The sequence below is a fragment of the Zychaea mexicana genome (genome assembly GCF_025766255.1).
Source record: "Zychaea mexicana strain RSA 1403 chromosome Unknown BDB00scaffold_42, whole genome shotgun sequence".
Taxonomy (NCBI): domain Eukaryota; kingdom Fungi; phylum Mucoromycota; class Mucoromycetes; order Mucorales; family Lichtheimiaceae; genus Zychaea; species Zychaea mexicana.
Genome location: NW_026516705.1, coordinates 276,664 through 294,951, shown reverse-complemented (window position 1 = coordinate 294,951; position 18,288 = coordinate 276,664). Strand labels below are relative to the sequence as shown.

At 45.8% G+C, this 18,288-nt stretch overlaps 3 protein-coding genes across 3 annotated transcripts; 2 read left to right on the top strand and 1 right to left on the bottom strand.

The window, feature by feature from the left end:
* Positions 1–644: 644 nt before the first annotated feature.
* BDB00DRAFT_872979 (uncharacterized protein) lies at positions 645–12,900 on the top strand (the record flags this gene model as incomplete). Its single annotated transcript, XM_053127027.1, has 21 exons — positions 645–854; positions 973–1,060; positions 1,178–1,339; positions 1,406–1,793; positions 1,900–2,120; positions 2,231–2,372; positions 2,444–2,603; positions 2,669–2,902; positions 2,986–3,259; positions 3,327–3,424; positions 3,515–3,691; positions 3,760–3,930; positions 4,003–4,153; positions 4,224–4,346; positions 4,425–4,852; positions 4,962–5,136; positions 5,230–5,301; positions 5,377–5,718; positions 5,793–5,995; positions 6,120–6,386; positions 6,457–12,900. The coding sequence occupies 21 exons, from the start codon at positions 645–647 to the stop codon at positions 12,898–12,900; spliced, it is 10,530 nt and encodes a 3,509-aa protein (XP_052979203.1).
* A 221-nt stretch (positions 12,901–13,121) lies between these two features.
* Positions 13,122–17,118, top strand: BDB00DRAFT_764599 (uncharacterized protein; the record flags this gene model as incomplete). Its single annotated transcript, XM_053119464.1, has 8 exons — positions 13,122–14,200; positions 14,307–14,512; positions 14,573–14,685; positions 14,756–15,472; positions 15,541–16,328; positions 16,415–16,547; positions 16,625–16,837; positions 16,912–17,118. 8 exons carry the CDS (start codon positions 13,122–13,124, stop codon positions 17,116–17,118), a joined length of 3,456 nt encoding a protein of 1,151 aa, XP_052979202.1.
* Positions 17,119–17,271: 153 nt separating this feature from the next.
* On the bottom strand, positions 17,272–18,005 carry BDB00DRAFT_957765 (uncharacterized protein; the record flags this gene model as incomplete). Its single annotated transcript, XM_053129671.1, has 2 exons — positions 17,688–18,005; positions 17,272–17,592 (listed from the first exon to the last, which is right to left on the bottom strand). The coding sequence occupies exons 1-2, from the start codon at positions 17,976–17,978 to the stop codon at positions 17,272–17,274; spliced, it is 612 nt and encodes a 203-aa protein (XP_052979201.1). The 5' UTR covers positions 17,979–18,005.
* Between the last annotated feature and the right edge of the window lie 283 nt (positions 18,006–18,288).

Here is an 18,288-nt window from a genome sequence, read left to right as displayed (position 1 = left end):
TGTTCTTTTGGGTAGGATCATAACTCTCAAGTGATAGTGCAAATAGCTGCCTTTAAGAATATACAGAGTGATGAATCTTTATCAAACGAGCCACGGTATGTACAATAAAGTAGTTGACGATCCAACGGTTTTTTTAATACTGTCAAAAAATAGAACTGAGTTTGCGCATAATTCTTGTGTTACAACAGCTCGGAACCTAATTTGCAACTATTACTAATCTATGGCATAAAACTGGAGCGGTAGATTTGCCCATATATCCGATTCGCAGGGCAGTGCGAGAGAGGGGCAACGAGGCTGACAGCGTTATCGCATACACATGAAAAGAATAGGCTTCAGATAACGATGGTAACGAGGCATGACGACAATTGTACGACTACCTACCTACACGCGACACAAGGTATTTTCTGATTGGCCGGCCGTTTTGGGTCGATGAATGTTTTCATTATGTTACGGAATAGGAAACCGGGTAAGCGGAGGGATGTGACCGTTTGGCAATGCACCACCACCACCACCACGCGAGGTATGTATGCACTGTGAATCCCTTTAGGTTTTTGGTACCTTGAATTTTTGGAACGAGACGAACGACAAATAACAACCACACTCTTCTTTTTACTCTTTTCTCTTTTTTTTTCGTCACAACAATTATGCTCGCCGAAGCCGTCCAATCGGGCGCTGAGCTTACATCCAGCAGCAATGTTCAGACTGTGTCTGACTTTTGGATGTTTGTTGTCTATTGCTTGGTTGTCATTGTAGTCGTCCTCTTTTTCTTATTCTACTTTAACCGCGCTCTCGGCCAAATCTTGACTTGGCTAATCAATCAGTATACTTGGCGACGCTACAATGCTTACATTGAAGTTGGTACGGCAACTAAGACAATAAATAAATAAACAATTAAGCCCTACTTCTTTTTTGTATTGCTCATTGATTCCCTCCGTCTTTCCATTGTAGATTCTATACGTGTCACTCTCCTAGGAGCACGAGTACTGTTTAAAAACTTACGATACCACTCCACCAATCAATCCATATCTATCGTCAAAGGCCATGTTTCCATTCAATACTGGTTAATGAATGTCCGAAAGGCTGACAGCGAACAGACAGGCAAGCATCGACACTATGAAATGGACTTTTTTTTTTATCAGTGATGCTTTGTTCCTGACTGTGACAACGAATATGATAGATGCATCCAAAAGCAGACTGCCATGTCGAATAGTCTGTAGCGTGGAAGGGCTCGAGTGGTTCCTTTACAATAACGCTGCCGCCTACGACTCCATGAGAAATGTTCTCGGTGTTCCCTCAGCAAATTCTAATTCTCCATCAAACAATGACAACAATGATCAAGGTATACCCACTTTGTATTCCCTGCTGCTATGTATATGATGTATATTAACGGGTCTATTTGAAAAAGCATCTGATCCACCGTCAAATCATCCCACAACATCCGATCCGCCAACTGTAACGACGACGACGACCAAAAGCGAAGTTCGCGATCCAGAAAGCCAAATACCTGTCGAAGCCTCCTTATTATTACGATTGATGCCTGTGCAATTTGAATGTACCACAGGCGCCATCATGATCGGGAATAATGAACTCCGCAGTATGATCGTGGGTCAGGCCGTGCAAGCGAGCGGTATATGGAGCGTGAGTGAGTCGCGTGCCGAGATGGATCACTACAAATCAGTCCTCGATCTGGTTCTCCGCAAAACTACTATCAGTCTTAAGGATAATATGGACTTCACATATGCTCAACCAGAAAGCGATCAACCGCCACAGAAACCAAGGCCGCTTTGGCGACGGTAATAAAAAACACAAAACAAAAATAGAGCAATGACGACAAACCGTTTCCATGAACCCAAATAGCAGTGTATCGGGCTAAAACTCACATTATCGTTCCTCACATAGAACAATGAATTTCTTTCTCTATCCATTCCAAGCCTTATTCCACCCTGCCGCCAAAACAAGACAGTTTGGTCACATGCAACACATGCATGGAATCATGCGCGCGCAACGCGATTCGGATCGTACCACTGGCCGCTCGACAACTTTTCATGAGGATTACGCGCGTGTCAATAATGTACTCGAGTGCAGCAAGTTGGCCGTCTTGTACTATGCTGATGTTCCAGGTATGTGCTCAGATATTGATCGTATTGAGAATGTGGAAAGTAGTAAAAAGGACGCGACGGAAAAGAATATGAACATATGTATGTAACTAACTCTGTGTTTTCTTTTACAGGTCCGGTACCATCCACAGATGTACTGGGATCCTCAGGAGTCGGGATCGATGTGGGTAACGGGGGCCTTCCGCCTGAATGGGGAGTTCGAATACTTGTGTGGAATGCAATGCTTCATTACGGACCCTGGACGGATCGTCAACGGTAAAGAAATCCGGCGTTGAGTTGTAGCACCAAAAAAACTTTAAATTAATGTGGCAATTTATGCATTATAGTACCGAGATTCAGGATTATTTTTTTCCCAACTCACATCGTAACAATGTGCCTACGCCTTATCTTAAACCTGGTGAACTTCGAATGACCACTGCATTTGAATTCCATGTCGAGCTAATGACAGAAGGAACATTACGTGTGCCAACACGAGAAAAGTCAAAGGTAAAGCAAAACAGGAGATGGAAGGGATAAGAAAGAGTGCAAAACTAACATGGTTTACTGAAAAGGACTGGAAATACGAGACCGAATCGGCCGATTTAGATCTCGGTGCCGATGGCTATTATACCCGACCTTACGGCTGGATCGATGCCAAGGCAGCTGCTGGATCTACCGTGAAAGTTGTCATTCCTTTTGTCTGTGGATCAGATGGATTTACATCCACTGCTGATATTCACTTGAAGGACATTGATGCATCTACGAGTGTGAACTATGCTTCATTACTACAAGCCAAGCATCTCGAGGTAGTAGAGAAGATGCAACACTAACAGTGTGCTTTTTTAAAAAAACACGGTTCAGTCAGGTTCTCATGTAACTTTTTCTATAGCTATCTGTACATATGCACTCACCCATCGTTTGGAATACACATCGTGAATGGGAATTCAACGGTTCCGTCAGAGAGCCTCAAGTCTTCCTTCTTCGCGACCATGTTTTTCTGTTCCAAGATCTCATCAAAGACTGGACATCCACTCCTCCGGCAGATCTCCTCCATTTTATACCCGTTACTTACAATTTTACTGTCAATATACATGAACCCCTTATCTACCTATGCGTAAACGAACATAATATTATTAGTAATCCCAACGCATTGGACGATAATGGTAAGTAGCTTGTCAATGGGAACAATGTTAACAAACAAACGGGGTGTTAACGTGGATGTTTCTGTAGCATACATCAAGTTACATACCAGCAAGCTATGTTATACCATGACTCTGCCTTTTGTCGATTTCGAGCCAGAAATTAATGTTATCAAGTTCCATGCTGATGTAAGCGAACTCCAACATATCAATGTGTAGTTTAATATTAGCCTTCCATATGATTTTTAAGGTAATTTACTAAATCTTACATATGATCAGCTTGAGCAATTCGATGTAGGCATATCACTCCAAAGCTCACATACTCTCAGCGCGTTCATGGAAAAAGAGAATGCACAATTTGGCATGAGCGTTAGTGTTGCTATCGAAGGCTCCTACGAATATTACACATCAGTCGACGTCTTACGGCATATTGAATCACTCAATCTAAACATCAAGGTAAGAAAAGTCGGGATTGCGAGAATTCATGATACGGTACTTTGATGTTGTATGTAACTATTACTTAGCTGAACGGTGTCACGTGCAAGCTGTTTGGTACTGTTATTCGCTACATTATTATCCTGAAAGACAACTATGCAGGTCAATGGATCAACTTTTCAACCATTGACGAATATCGGCAACGACGACAAGAGCCACAAAAATATCAAGAAATGAAAAAACGACAAGCTGATGCCAAAGTAAGAAAAGAAACGGCCATGTTTAAGAAAGGGACCTTTTTTTCCGACTGACTTGGTATCTTGTATTTACAGGCTATCCAAGATCCTTTTGAAGTCTATGTCCTCGTCGATATTCAAGATGGATCATTACTTTTGCCGGAGAATCTATACGATTGCTCACACTATTCCCAAATGGATATCCAGGAGCTGCAAGTTGAATTACGAAACTTGGATATTTATATGGGTATATAGAACAGATCAAGCGAACGATACAGATATGAACAAATTACTGACTCAAGTCGTTATTGTTATAGACATGTATATTACGGTCAGTCCAATTACTTGGACTCGCGAGAGTTATACCGATCCGAGCTCTAAAAAGGCGTTCGTGCGTAGTAGAAACGGACGCGATCAAGGAAACTTTCTGTATATTGATGGTAAATGATCAAAGTCAGGAAAACGTCCTATAATATGCGCAACGGTCACTCATTACTACCCTCTAATCTTTTGGATAGAATTAAGTATATACGCACACCGGTTGTTTGGCCCGTTACCAGAGATAGCAACGTATTTGTGTCATTGGGATTTTGAAGTGGGACGCATCACTGGCGAGGTGAAACCATCCTTCTTACTGGGAACAACCAACTTTGCGCAGACATTCGCCTATGATTTGATTGATGAAGATAATGCCGTACCAGCAGAGATAGCACCAGCCGCTGATCCGGATGTCACTTTTCTCAAGGCTTCTGTCAAAGAAGTAGATGTCTATCTAATGAACGATCACAGTGCTGCCAAAGTTAGCATCGATCAAGGTCTTTCACTCGAGTTTGATAATCTTGTCAACGAGAAGTACAACCAACGCGTCAATGTCAATATACCAGCTTTGGTTGCTACGACCCTTGCAAACCAGGATAACCACATACAAGGATTAGGTGCTGTAGAAGTAAGTAAATGCTGAAATTATTCTGGTTGACAGGTAACTTGGATTTCTCTACCCCTAACGAATATGGATGAACTAACTCTCTCTCACTTTATCTAAATCAATTGTATAGAGCGAATTTTCATGGGTTGAAGTGGCCAAGCTTACTACTGGCATGAATATAACCGTGTTCAGGCATTCAAAGGAGTGGCGCAAAATGCGAAACGCACAGCAAAACTTTATCAGGGCCCAAGATTATGCAACACGTCGATGTACCCACCTGTACGACGCTGACCACGAATCGAATGGTAATTGGGTTTGGCTGAGCTTTTTTTGCAAAGGCAAACGGGGAACGAAAGAAAATGGATCATTTCAATTAATGCATACCTTACCGATAATAGCTGCTTCACATACATCAAATGAGTATCACGTCGGTGTTTTATATGCACCACCTTATCGTTCGTTTCATTATGGTAATTTTTTTTTGGCCACTCTACGAGAATCGCATGGCTTTAGATTGACTGACTGCGCTAACGACAATTACGTAGAGGAACATGATACCGGATTCGATGGAGAGCCTAATCCGGGCTACCTGATGCGCACACCTTCACAACAGCCGGAAAACTATGCAATCCGATCATTCAAAGGTGCAGGAGGTGCAAGTGATGTTCCTAGCGTCGGCTCATACGTGAGTGATTGGATTGACGGGCCCTCATATCTGGACAAGCGGTCTCGCCAGAGCGTCAAATCCAATGATGACGAGTCTTTCCACACGGCATATTCCAATGATCCTGCAAGTAGGAGTACGCCTCCCACAGGACAAGAATTGGAAGTGATGGAATTATACGATCACTATAGCTCAGATTCTAGGGAAGTTTCTGACACTGATGGTAAGAAGCTAAACTAAAAGATACGTATTTACTAGCTAGTAATTTTAATTTCGATGTGTATATCTTTTGTTTAGACGATTCATCACATAATGAGGAGTGGGGTGAAGAGCACCACAAAGGCAAAGCACCAGAAGTTATGACCATTCCTCCATCCATTCCTTATAGTGGCTATCTGAACCGCTATGCGGTCAAAGCTGCATCCCCTCCGGGTACACGGACAAGAGGGTTTTTTCATCCCTATCTGCCTCCACCAAAAACCCATTTCGTACCACTCAAGGTAAAAATCACTTTTCGTTTATTACAGTTATGGCTTCCTATAATCATATATATATATATATATATATATATATCCAATGAGTCTTTTTCTCATAATTCGTATGTGCGTTTTTCTTCTTCTTTAGGAGGGCCACCGTAAAAAGATCGGCGGATTTGACACAGACGCGGAAAACAAGAGAAAGGATAACCCTGTCTTTCTCTTTCCAGGCACAGACACACTGTCAAATATCAGCAGCACCAGCTCAGAAAGCGCAATTCATGATGGAGACGGTAATACCGGCAATGAAGTGGTTGTTACCGCGATCCTTGAGGCGACGAGTCCTTTGCAGATTCTTATGACTCCTATCCTGGTGAAGATTGTTCAAGAAGTATCTGAAGCTGTCAATCGCTATGTAAGGATCCATGATAATGTGAAGCTAGTTAACTGTATCAAACTCGTCTTTTTAAACAAACCTCAAATAGGATTGGGATTTGGAATCCATGTTAGATGCTTTGCAGATCGAATACGTGGGTCAGCTGACGCGATATCTTACCGACCAGTTTGTCTGTACACGGTTTGCTGTATCTCTGCCGAAAACCCATTTTCATTTCATCCAAAACGTCATGCTTCCGGACGACTTACCATCCTACAAAGACGGCAAGTCGCACATCAAGACCCAGTATGACGAGCAAGACGCAACAATGCTTTGCTCTGCCGATGTCATTCTCGATAGTTTCAGCATGATTGGCAGTGTCAAGTTTGAAGACGAAGCGTATGACGAGAAACAAAAATCCGTGGCCGAATCAAAAATGATCTTGCGCGAGTCACGTGTCCACATTGATGTTGGCGACCTGGAATGCAAAGTACAGTATGTCAGTGAACGGCACGAGACGGCACATGAGCCTATGGTATTTGGCATTCCACGAGCACGCCAACATACACGCTCGTCGAGCCAGAACGATATCAGTCATCAGGATGACAATGCTACGACGGAACTTGTCGTGGTGGATTTCGTGGTGCGGAAGTTTGCGTTCAAATGGCTGGGTGCTACAAAACCCAACTACTTTGACCTTACCATTGATGGGATATCAACAATCATCATCACAGAGGCGGTGGAGATCCTTGTTGGCGCTGTCTACTCTTGGTTGGTATTTGTTGACGATTTTAAAGCCATTCTACAACGGTTCCAAAATCAGCGGTCTCGCCAAATCCAGATGTTTATCCACGAATTATCAGGCTTTTCACAACATCCGAGCACAGTCGGCGACCCCTTGTTTTTGACTAAACCAGCCACTGTGCTACGTCTTGGCTCGCGCAACTTCCGAAACGACGTTGGCTGGAAACTGCTAGCTCGAATGCGGTATTGTCTGCGCACCATCGACGCTGGTACTCGCGCTCGTTTACAGTACAGGCTTTCACAAAGCATGGATAGTACTCAGTTGAGCTCTAAGCAAATGTTTGAAAACGTTGTCAAGAGTTTGTCGCTCTGGAGAAGCTGGGAGATTGGCGAAGCCAACATTTTGAAATGCCGCCTGTTCACACAGCCCTTTAACATGCCCACCATCAACATCGACAGGTCCGAGCAGCAACTGTCCGATATTGACAAGCTGGTAGAGCTGCTCATCTCTTCAGTGAATATGGGCAAAATCCGGATCGAGATGTTTGAATTCTGCATCTTTGAGGAGGAGCAAGAAACAGATGATAACAGTATTGCTATTGGTCCCGTCGAATTGGCAGTGGATACTGAATACAAACGTCCACCTATTTCCAATGAAGAACCAGTGTCACGAGCAAGCGGCGAAGTTGAAAGACGACACGCCAGAGTGCCAAGGGATGGCTATCTCGATGTGATCGCAAAGGCGAGTGTCGATTCAATTCGAATCAACACCAACCCGGCTATTTTGGCCTTTGCTCGCCACATGCTTACGGTGCAGCGTGTCTTTACGGCCAGACTACGCAGCTTATCCCACGCCACGACAATCTCTACTGATCCTTCTGCTACTGCTGCAACCACGTCTGACTCAACACCAGTCACTTTCGATGCACTGATGTCGCGAGTGGACGTCGTCGCCCAAGCTCTGGTGACAGTGCAATATATCGATGTTTGTGCACGCGCTCAGAAGCTGACTATGCAAAGCCAAGTGCGCGAAATCCAAGGCTCCGCATTGTTCTCCAATCCAAAGCTGACGCCACTCCATATATTCTCTTCCTCTGAAAGAGCAGAATCTGACTCTGGTTCTGGCGTCCGTAGTTCCAACAAGACGTCTCGACGGCACAACAGTGGCAGTAATAGACTTATTCTCGAGGCTGCAGGTGGCATTGAGTACATTGATGCGCGCTTCTACGAGATGAAAACATATAAATCCATCGACGAACTTTTGGTGATTACCCTCAACGGAGCCAACGTCAGTGCCAACATTTCTCAACCCACCCGAGCGACTCGCAAGCAGTCTAGGAATTCAATTGAACCTACTGTCAGCAGCAGCAACAGAGAAGTACTGAATGTGTTTTCGAATATCCACAAGTTCAATATTCATGCTCCCCAAAGCCTGCTCCGATTGTACGAATTTATCGAAGATTGGCGTTCTGAACAAGGACAACGTTACGAGTTCCTTTTCCAGAATCTGCTGAACGAATGGGAAGAGCAGCGTAAAGTGGCCACTGCTGCATCACACCTCAGAGTGGATCCCTCTTCTGGTAGCCGCCGCTTAGACAATGATCGTACTGCAGTCAACAGCAGCAAAGCCGTTTCTGTGGAAAAGAAGTATGATCTCAAGCTCCAGTTCTTGCTCAACCAGTTTGAAGTGTTGTTTGATTTATTGCCGTCCCTGAGTGTCAAGTACCTCATCGACGACTTTTTCGTCATGGTTGACGAGATCCAAGTCAAGGCGCAGCCTGTGCAAAAGTACGCAGTGCAACTCTCCAAACAAGAGATTCAGTTGATCGCCAAAAGCAGCAGCCCGGCTGGTCAACCACAAAAGCAGATACACGATGAATACTCGGGCGGCACATTCAGCATTCCAGGTATTCGGAGTACCGGAAGCCTCAGAAGCGAGACCAACAAGAGTGGAGGAACGCAGTTGCGCTTGCACTTTATGGTTTTTGTCGACTTTATCTCACTGTCGCTCAACGTCAGCATGATCGACTCTTTCTTGACTGCACAATCACTGCTTGGTAACGAAATTGGCGAGCTTATTGAAGTGCTTTCGTACGACAAGAAGAAACGAAAGAAAAAAGATGACATACCATCTACTTCCTCTGCTTCTTCCAGCGCTGCGACGACGGTCGTCAAGTACTCGATGGACGTGAATCTGAGTGGTTTGAGAATATCTGCAGCGAGTCCGTCGGCTTTGGGTGTATTCGAATCGAACGGCCTGGAGGCGCATTTGTCAAACGATACGAGCGAGTCTGACAGAGTGCTATGGAAGGTGAAAGGCTACAACTTTGCACTATCGCTAGAGCACAACACGGGACTGCCACCATCCTCAGCATCCTCAATAGGCAGTGCAGGCAAATCAGGCAATCAGCAAAACCACCGTAATCGACTTGCGTACATTGTCACCGATTTTGAGGTCCAAAACCACTTTCCACAAGACTCCGCGACGCATGACAGCGGTATCCAGCCTTTCTATGTGGATATATGCCGGATACAGACCGTGATGCAGCCCATTGCGCTTGGAAAACTTGCCGAGATGTACATTTACTATGATTCGGAACTCAAGAAGAAGAAGGAAATGAAAAAGACCGAGCTTGACCAGATCGCCCAGACTACAAAACGTCTTGTCCAATCGTTCAAGCGGGATGTTCCGAAATATCAAGAGGCAACACATTCTCTGTGGGAGGGCAAGCTACTCTCACTTTCGGTTCAGCGTCTGGGTGTCGCGATACCCTTGGAAGTAACGTCTCCTTCAAACCACCAGCACCCGCATCATTATTATCCACCCAAAGAAACGAGCGCATTATTGCTTTCTGTCGCATCAATTCATTTCTTGACAAAGGACATTGAAAAGAGTGCGGCGACTCTGGAAAAGATATCGCTGCAGTTTGTCAAACGGTTCGACCAAAACAACGAGGAACACTTTTTGGCCGAGCGTCACCCACGTATGAACCAGATGCACCTGCCATCGATCGCCTGTCATGTGTATACCCGCAGCGAGAAACCCAAAGAGTTTATCAAGATTGACGCCAAAGTAGGGGGTTTTGAAGTCGACATTGATGGTGCGTTCTCAGAATATGTCAACGCACTGAACGTGATTTACGTCAAGAGTAAAGACCGCGTCAACGCATTCACAAAAGCGAGTGGCGTGAGCAACAACCACAACAGCAGCAGCAGCAGCAGCAGCAGCAACAGCAACAGTAATGACAGTAATGACAACAGTACAAGCGGCAGTGGTAGCAACAACGAGCTTGTACACTTGGATTTAGAAGGCATGTTTGAATACCAAAGTGGTGTGGTAAGAATGTATCCCAAGCGACATTCTGGCGAAACCAACCGCAAACGGATGCGAGCGACCAAATCGGTGACAAGTAACGAAAACGCGGCCAAGATGGCGACGATCAAGGTCCCTGGTCTAACTGCTTGGTTCACCTACCAAACCCCACTCGGGCCGCTTGCCTCTGTCGTCCACGAGGCGCCACGATTCCATGGCGATATTAGGATCCATGAAAGCGACAACACACTCCATCCATCTCTTGTCCAGTTCCTACAGGAAGTCATTGCTGGTCTCAAGTTTGGTATGCAGCAATCAAGTGAACGAAAGGCAATACGGTCGAGCACGGCGACTACAGAGACGGCATCAACGACAGCAGCAACGTCTTCAGCACTTGAAAGCAATATCAATGCGTCGCTTGCACTACGCTTATCACGAACCAAGTTGGACCTCAGCTGCCAGCCTGCATCCAAGGTCGTATGCTCGATAAGCTGGGAAGAAAGCGAGTTCTTGATGCACTCGTTGTCAAACGAGAAATCGGCATCACGTACCATGAGCTGCGTTGGATACATCAACAATCTATCTGCCACTGTCAAGCACTTTTTCTCCCCCGAGGCTTGTTTGACGGCACGCATCGACCAGCTGCTGATGAACGCCATGCTAACCTCCGAGCGAAGCCAAGGGGTATCCGATGGTGACGTTATCTCCATTATTGTGAAATTACCGTCAGCCAATGTTGATGTAAACGTCCGACACCTCCAAGATTTGCTTATCTTGAACGCTTTCTGGTTCGAACAAGGAAAGTCAAGCAAAGAAACACCCCAACAACAACAATATCATCACCATCACCATCAACAGCAGCAGCCCCAGCAACATCAAGAAACGGCAGCCGCTGAAGCGCCAGCGCCCAAACCGTTCTCTCGATACGTCTCAATACATACGGGTGTGATCCAGCTTTCGGTCGACCTCGGTCAAGCAATTGGCAAAGTAACGCTCGCGCCTGAAAATCTTGGAATCACCACGCACCATGTTCCGTCCAATTCGAAAGCACTTTCAATGTCTTTGGACAGGATCCGCATAACGTCAGAAGGACGCTTATCTGGCGATGCTCGTTTCGATCGCCTTATGCTCCAGCTTGCCTATTACGACATCAAGGCGCCAAGGGAAAATCGAGCCCCATCTTTGCTGCTGTTCATGGATGGATTCAGTGCTACATTCGAGTACGAGTTCCAGCACCTTTTGGATATCATTCAGGAACCCATCGAATTCCGTGCACAACTCGTTGCCAAAAAGGGGGCATATGAACTGGACATGACAGCAAGGGCCAAACCCTTACTTGCATGTGTATCCATCAAGGCAGTTCCAGTCATCATTACCATGTACAAGCGCTTTACTGAGCTATTGGAGAAAAAGAAAATTGAAGCTGGTGTTCTAGACACGTTACACGGTGTACAGCAGAAGCAGGAGCAGCAAGAGCAGCAATCATCCCCAGAGCAATTTCCAACCAATCGACAACCACGACCATCATCAAGTCTTGCTCACATATCCAGCAATGTCGATGTACGTTTGGATTCAGTCGAGGTTGTCATTTACCCAAGCCAATTCCAGGATGCGGATAACGTGGAGCTCTGTGCATATGATTTACATCTTGTATTGCTGCAAAACATGGAGTTCATGGACAACAGTCAGCAGGAAGAAGAGCACCGTACATTGGCAATACGTCTTGCGGGCGCAGCGTTGATGAAGAATGTACCTGGTGTGAAATTGATGGTCAAGCGGAACGCAGCCAAGGAGAAGGAAAGACAGGCAGCTGCCGAGGCAAGCGCCCATGCATCTTCTTCTTCTTCTTCTGCTGCTGCTGATGCTGGATCGGCAAGCAATATCAATGGCGATAGTAACGACAATTCTCGAAGTCTAGCATCAGCTGCACCAGCGACGACGACGGCGACGACTACTACGCCGGCCAAACAGGCTGCAGAAAGTGGAGGTGGAGGGGTGTCTATTTTTGGTATACCAAACGTCTCACTTCAGATGGAATCGAACCAATTGGAGCGTCAAGTCGAGCATATCTTTTCTGCCAGCTTTGGTGGCCGTGTCAATGTATCTCTCAACCTCGGTCTGATTCGTTACTTGCAAGAACTGGCCAACATGTTCACCACTCAAATGGAACGTGCACTACAGCATGACTCTACGGGCCGAAGACCGTCAGGCGCTCCAACTGAAGATGCACGCAGCTTCGATAGTGGCGTGGCAGTCAATCAGCCGCAAGCGCCGTTACCCACACCATCTACAGCAGTTGAAGAAGGCGGACTTTGCTACAAGTCGAGCGCTCCTGTCAACTTTCATCCACAGCTGCAAATAATGGGCGATGCAACACCGCCTGTCGAATGGCTCGGCTTCAAACGAGACCGTCTGCCAGCGTTAGTCCATGAAAACATTACCCTTGTTTTAGACCGACTTGTACATACTCTTTACGAAATGTATGAAAAGCAATAATAACTTTGCTTCTGTATCATAGCAATAAACATGACAACCATCTGTATCAAAGAACATAAAAATGTGGTCAAGCAATAAGGGCTGATTTCCAATTTTGTAAAATCGTGACGGTGTTACGCCACTCATTTTTTTTTCTGACAGCCCTTTCCGTTTTCCGAACTTTTTGCTTTATATCGAAACCCGCCTCCCACACACACAACTCCCCTTCCAAACCGCTCCCAATGCCGTCAACTTTTCATACTTTGGAACGGGAGCGCATGTTCCGAGAGCCCTCGGACAGCAGCTTTGGCGTTCCACAGCTGCAAGAGGTTGCCCTGCCCCACATTGAATCATTCAACAGCATTACCGATTTTGGCGGCACTGGCGAAGGTCTCCTCAACTATGCTATCAAAGACATTGGCAAAGTCTCGGCGTTCGACACCAACCTCACCGGCTTTGGCGAAGTATCTGACCCCGAGTCGTTGGGCAATAAGCTGACGTACTGGGTGGAAGATCCAAAGATCATTCAACCCATTGTGAGCGACAAAGACACTCGATCGACGAATAGATTGATCTATCCCACCGAAGCCCGTGAGCGATTAAAAACCTACAGTGGTAAATTCCAAGTCAAATTCTGCTGGCGAGTCAACGACGGTCCTGTCTCGTCCGAAGTCAAGGATATGGGTTTGATTCCCATCATGGTTCGCTCCAACCGCTGCAATCTCCGTGGAATGTATCCGAAGCAACTCGTTAAGCACCACGAAGAATCCGAAGAAATGGGCGGTTACTTTATTGTGAACGGTATCGAAAAACTTGTCCGTCTACTTATTATGCCCCGACGCAACCACGTTACTGCCATTATGCGTAACTCGTTCCAAAAGCGTGGTCCTACTTATTCACAGTATGGTGTTGCTATCCGTTGTGCCCGCCCCGATCAGTCGACGCAGACCAACACGCTCCACTACTTGAACGACGGTAATGCCATGCTTCGTTTCCACTGGCGTAAGCAGGAATACATGGTGCCTGTCATGCTTTTCCTCAAGGCGTTGGTCGATACTTCTGATAAGGAGATTTTCGATGCCTTGTGCCAGGGCGATGTCAAGAACACCTTTTTGACTGATCGTGTCGAATTGCTTTTGCGTAGCTTTAAGGTTTACTCATTGTACACCCGCGATGCATGCTTGAGCTATCTCGGTAACAAGTTCCGCATTATCATGGGATTGGATGATGATTTATCGGACAAGGAAGTGGGTCAGGCACTTTTGGATAAGATCGTCCTTGTCCATTTGAAGAATGGCCGTGATAAATTCAACTTGTTAATGTAAGCTTTTTATACAACATTGAAAAATAGGTGGAGGGGAGGGATAATGATTACATGTGCTAAAAGGTCTTACGAACTCTTCTTCCTCCCCTCTTTATTCAAATAGCTACATGATCCGTAAGCTGTATGCTGTGGTATCGGGCGAATGCTGTGTTGACAATCCGGATTCTCCTCAGCACCAAGAAATTCTCTTGCCTGGTCATTTGTACAATATGATTTTGAAGGAAAAGATTTACGATTGGCTTGCTGGTATCAAGGCTCAAATCCGTACCTCCGTCAGACTGTCTCCTGAAAAAGTTGACTTCCATGACAGTAAGTTCTACCGTGGGAATACGAGGTGTATCGGTTTTGCTGAAACGACTATGATTTTAGGAAAATTCGTTTTGAACACTATCAGAAAGGTGAATTCGGATATGGGTCAAAAACTCAACTATTTCCTTGCTACTGGTAATCTTGTCAGTAAGACGGGTCTGGATTTGTCGCAGGTAAATACACATCTGTGAAGAAAATTGACTGTTGAAAATGGAGAGAAGCTAACTACGTAATATCTATCAGATGAGTGGCTACACCATCGTCGCCGAGAAGCTCAACTTTTACCGTTACATTTCTCACTTCCGGTGTGTCCATCGTGGTGCTTTCTTTGCTGAATTAAAAACAACTGCTGTCCGTAAACTGCTTCCCGAAGCTTGGGGTTTCTTGTGTCCTGTCCACACACCTGATGGTTCTCCATGTGGTTTGCTCAACCATTTGGCACACAAGTGTAAGGTTATCAACGAGCCTCTTGACGTCGAGAATCTGCCTGCTTTGCTCGGTGCATTGGGTGTTTCACAGCCTCTTCTTCACTCGATTGGCCGGCCTGGCGATATTGCTATTTTGCTCGACGGTCGTGTCGTTGGCTGGTGTACACCAAAAACTGCTGAAAAGGTCGCCAAGAGCCTCAAGTTCTGGCGTGTTAACCGCGAAAAGGACATCCCTCACGACATTGAAATTGCTCATGTCCCAACGTCCTATGGTGGCGAATATCCCGGTCTTTACATCTTCTCATCCCCTGCACGTATGATGCGTCCTATCAAGTTCCTTGCCAACGGTAAAGAAGATCGTGTCGGTACCTTCGAGCAGGTTTACATGGATATTGCATGCATGGATGATGAAGTTGTGCCTGGTGTCACGACTCATCAAGAATTCACACCGACCAACATTTTCAGCATTGTCGCCAACATGACCCCCTTCTCTGACTTTAACCAGTCGCCTAGAAACATGTACCAGTGTCAGGTAAAAAGAGAGTTTTTTTCTTGGTGATAGCGACGCTTGAGTATTTAAATTCGGTTTTTTTTTATTAGATGGGTAAACAAACCATGGGTACACCTTCTACAGTCTTCAACCACAGAACTGATAACAAGATGTACCGCTTGCAAACCGGCCAAACTCCAGTCGTTCGACCCACATTACACGATTCTTATGGTTTTGATGGTTTTCCTAACGGCACAAATGCCATTGTTGCCGTCATCTCTTACACGGGTTATGATATGGAAGACGCCATGATTCTCAACAAGTCAGCACACGAACGTGGCTTTGGTTATGGTACAGTCTACAAATCCGAAATCGTCGATCTGGAAACAATGCGAAGCCCTGGTGAAGCTGTATCCTACCACTTTGGTCTCGATCGATCCAAATCCAAGTTTTGCAAAGATTACCTCGGCACAGACGGTTTACCACACATTGGCGCACACCTTAAAGCAGACGATCCGCTTTACTCATACATTGACGACGCAACTGGCCGTTGTCTTGTCAAGAAATACAAGGGTCCTGAAGACGCATATGTCGACGAAGTACGTGTCCTCGGCGACGACCTCGGCAACTCTGAATTACAAAAAGTACACATCAAGCTTCGCATCACCCGTTCCCCTGTCATTGGTGACAAGTTCTCCTCCAGACACGGTCAAAAGGGTGTTTGCTCGCAGAAATGGCCTGCAGTCGATATGCCTTTCACAGAATCTGGCATGCAGCCTGATGTCATCATTAACCCTCACGCTTTCCCCTCTCGTATGACCATCGGTATGTTTGTCGAGAGTTTGGCAGGCAAGGCTGGTGCTTTGCATGGTATGTCGCAAGACAGTACTCCTTTCAAGTAGGTGTTTTGTTTCCTCCTCTTCTTTTACTCTAGCTATAGTTCCGACTGGGAAAGACCCCAGCTGCTCACGCTTCATTGATTAGGTTCAATGAACAACACACAGCAGCAGACCACTTTGGTGAGCAGTTATTAGCGGCTGGCTACAGTTACCATGGCAACGAGCCAATGTACTCCGGTATCACTGGCACAGAAATGAAGATGGATATCTATATTGGTGTAAGTAGTACTTGGCGGTGATGGGCAAAGGTTTGGACGAACACCGAAGGCTCACAGTATTGGGTGTACATTTTTAGGTTGTATACTACCAGCGTCTCAGACACATGGTAAACGACAAGTTCCAGGTCCGTACTACGGGTCCAGTACACAACCTGACCATGCAACCTGTCAAGGGTCGTAAGCGCCACGGTGGTATTCGTCTTGGTGAAATGGAGCGTGACTCTTTACTTGCTCACGGCACCAGTTTCTTGCTTCAAGATCGCCTAATGAACTGTTCCGATTACTCACAGGTAAAAAAAAAACATCTGTTTCGCTTATATGTTTGTATATCTGACATCATGCTGACGCCACAATTACTGTATAGGCCCATGTTTGTCGACTATGTGGCTCGCTGGTGTCACCGATCTGCACCAAGATTGTATCAACATTGGCAAACAAACGTACGTTCGAATGTCGGACGTGCGGCACCGCAGAGGGCATTGAACTGGTAGCAATCCCATATGTATTTAGATACCTCACGACCGAGCTGATGAGTTTGGGTATCCGACTCACTCTTGGTGTGAAGCCATAATTCAAACCAAAAAAGAAACACACACATACGCACACCCTACACGCACTTCTCTTGTAATTTTTTCCCTTTCATCTCAATATTAAAAATTTGCAGCATGTCTTTTTTTCTTATTTGTCACAACAAAACGAACTTATATTTCTACGTTTCGTATCATTAAACTGTCAACATTTTACCAAAGCGAAGGCCAGCCACAGCCAATCCGACAACCTTGGCAGCTTCGATGCCAATGTAGGCTCGGCAGCAGGTCTTTTCCGAGCAGCACGACGAGTTGTCGACACCAGTCACGGTAGTCGCTGGCTTGTCGTTCCAGCAACGGTCCAGCAACTTGGGCAAGAAGTAAGCGCCTTGTGCGACCGTGATGAGCGCGGGCGCAAGCACAGCGCTTGACAAGCAAAGATCCACAAAGCCGTTACGGTCAATGATGCGCTTGCGCCATTCGCAGAAAAGATCCAAGGTCACGACGCCAACGACCAACTAATGATACGGTGAGAAGTGCCAATTGTTAATGGAAAAAGACGTCCTATTTACACTTTTTCCTTCTTACAAAGGTGCCACTCGATTACACTTACTTCGACCTTGTTTAGCCATCCGTATCGATGTCTTCCAACGTCAACCTTTTGGCGCTCATCCAAGCTGGGTACTTGGCACAGCAATGGCGTTTCGAACAGGTTGAAATTGAGCGAGGTGGCAAACCAGTACGCATTGGCCAATGTCAAGTACAAGGTGAGGTGGCGCAACGAGGCCTTTTCCCAGACCTTCTTGTGCAGGACGACTTCGATTGCAATGGAAGGAACGACAACTTTAGCTGAAGACCATGGGTCGGTCAAGAAACGGGTCAAGCATGAAGGAGATGAGGACATTGTTCTGTGGTGGTGAGTTTATAAAAGTTGTAAGAGTGGGGAAAAGAGCTGCAAGTGGAAAGATTCTTGAAGAATGACCGTTGTTCATGCAATCTAACACGCCGCGGAGATTTTTTTTCACAGAATATGAGCGCAATGTTCTTATGATGACATCTCACTTCTGCAGCCCTCTCTCTCTCTCTGATGAACATACTCTGCACATTCGTCTTAAAGCAGTCCTCACTTTCTTTTTCTATTTTACGTATACATCCACTGCTACCGTGGCAACACTCCCTGAAGCGATAACTACTAGAGAAAAGTATCTATTTTG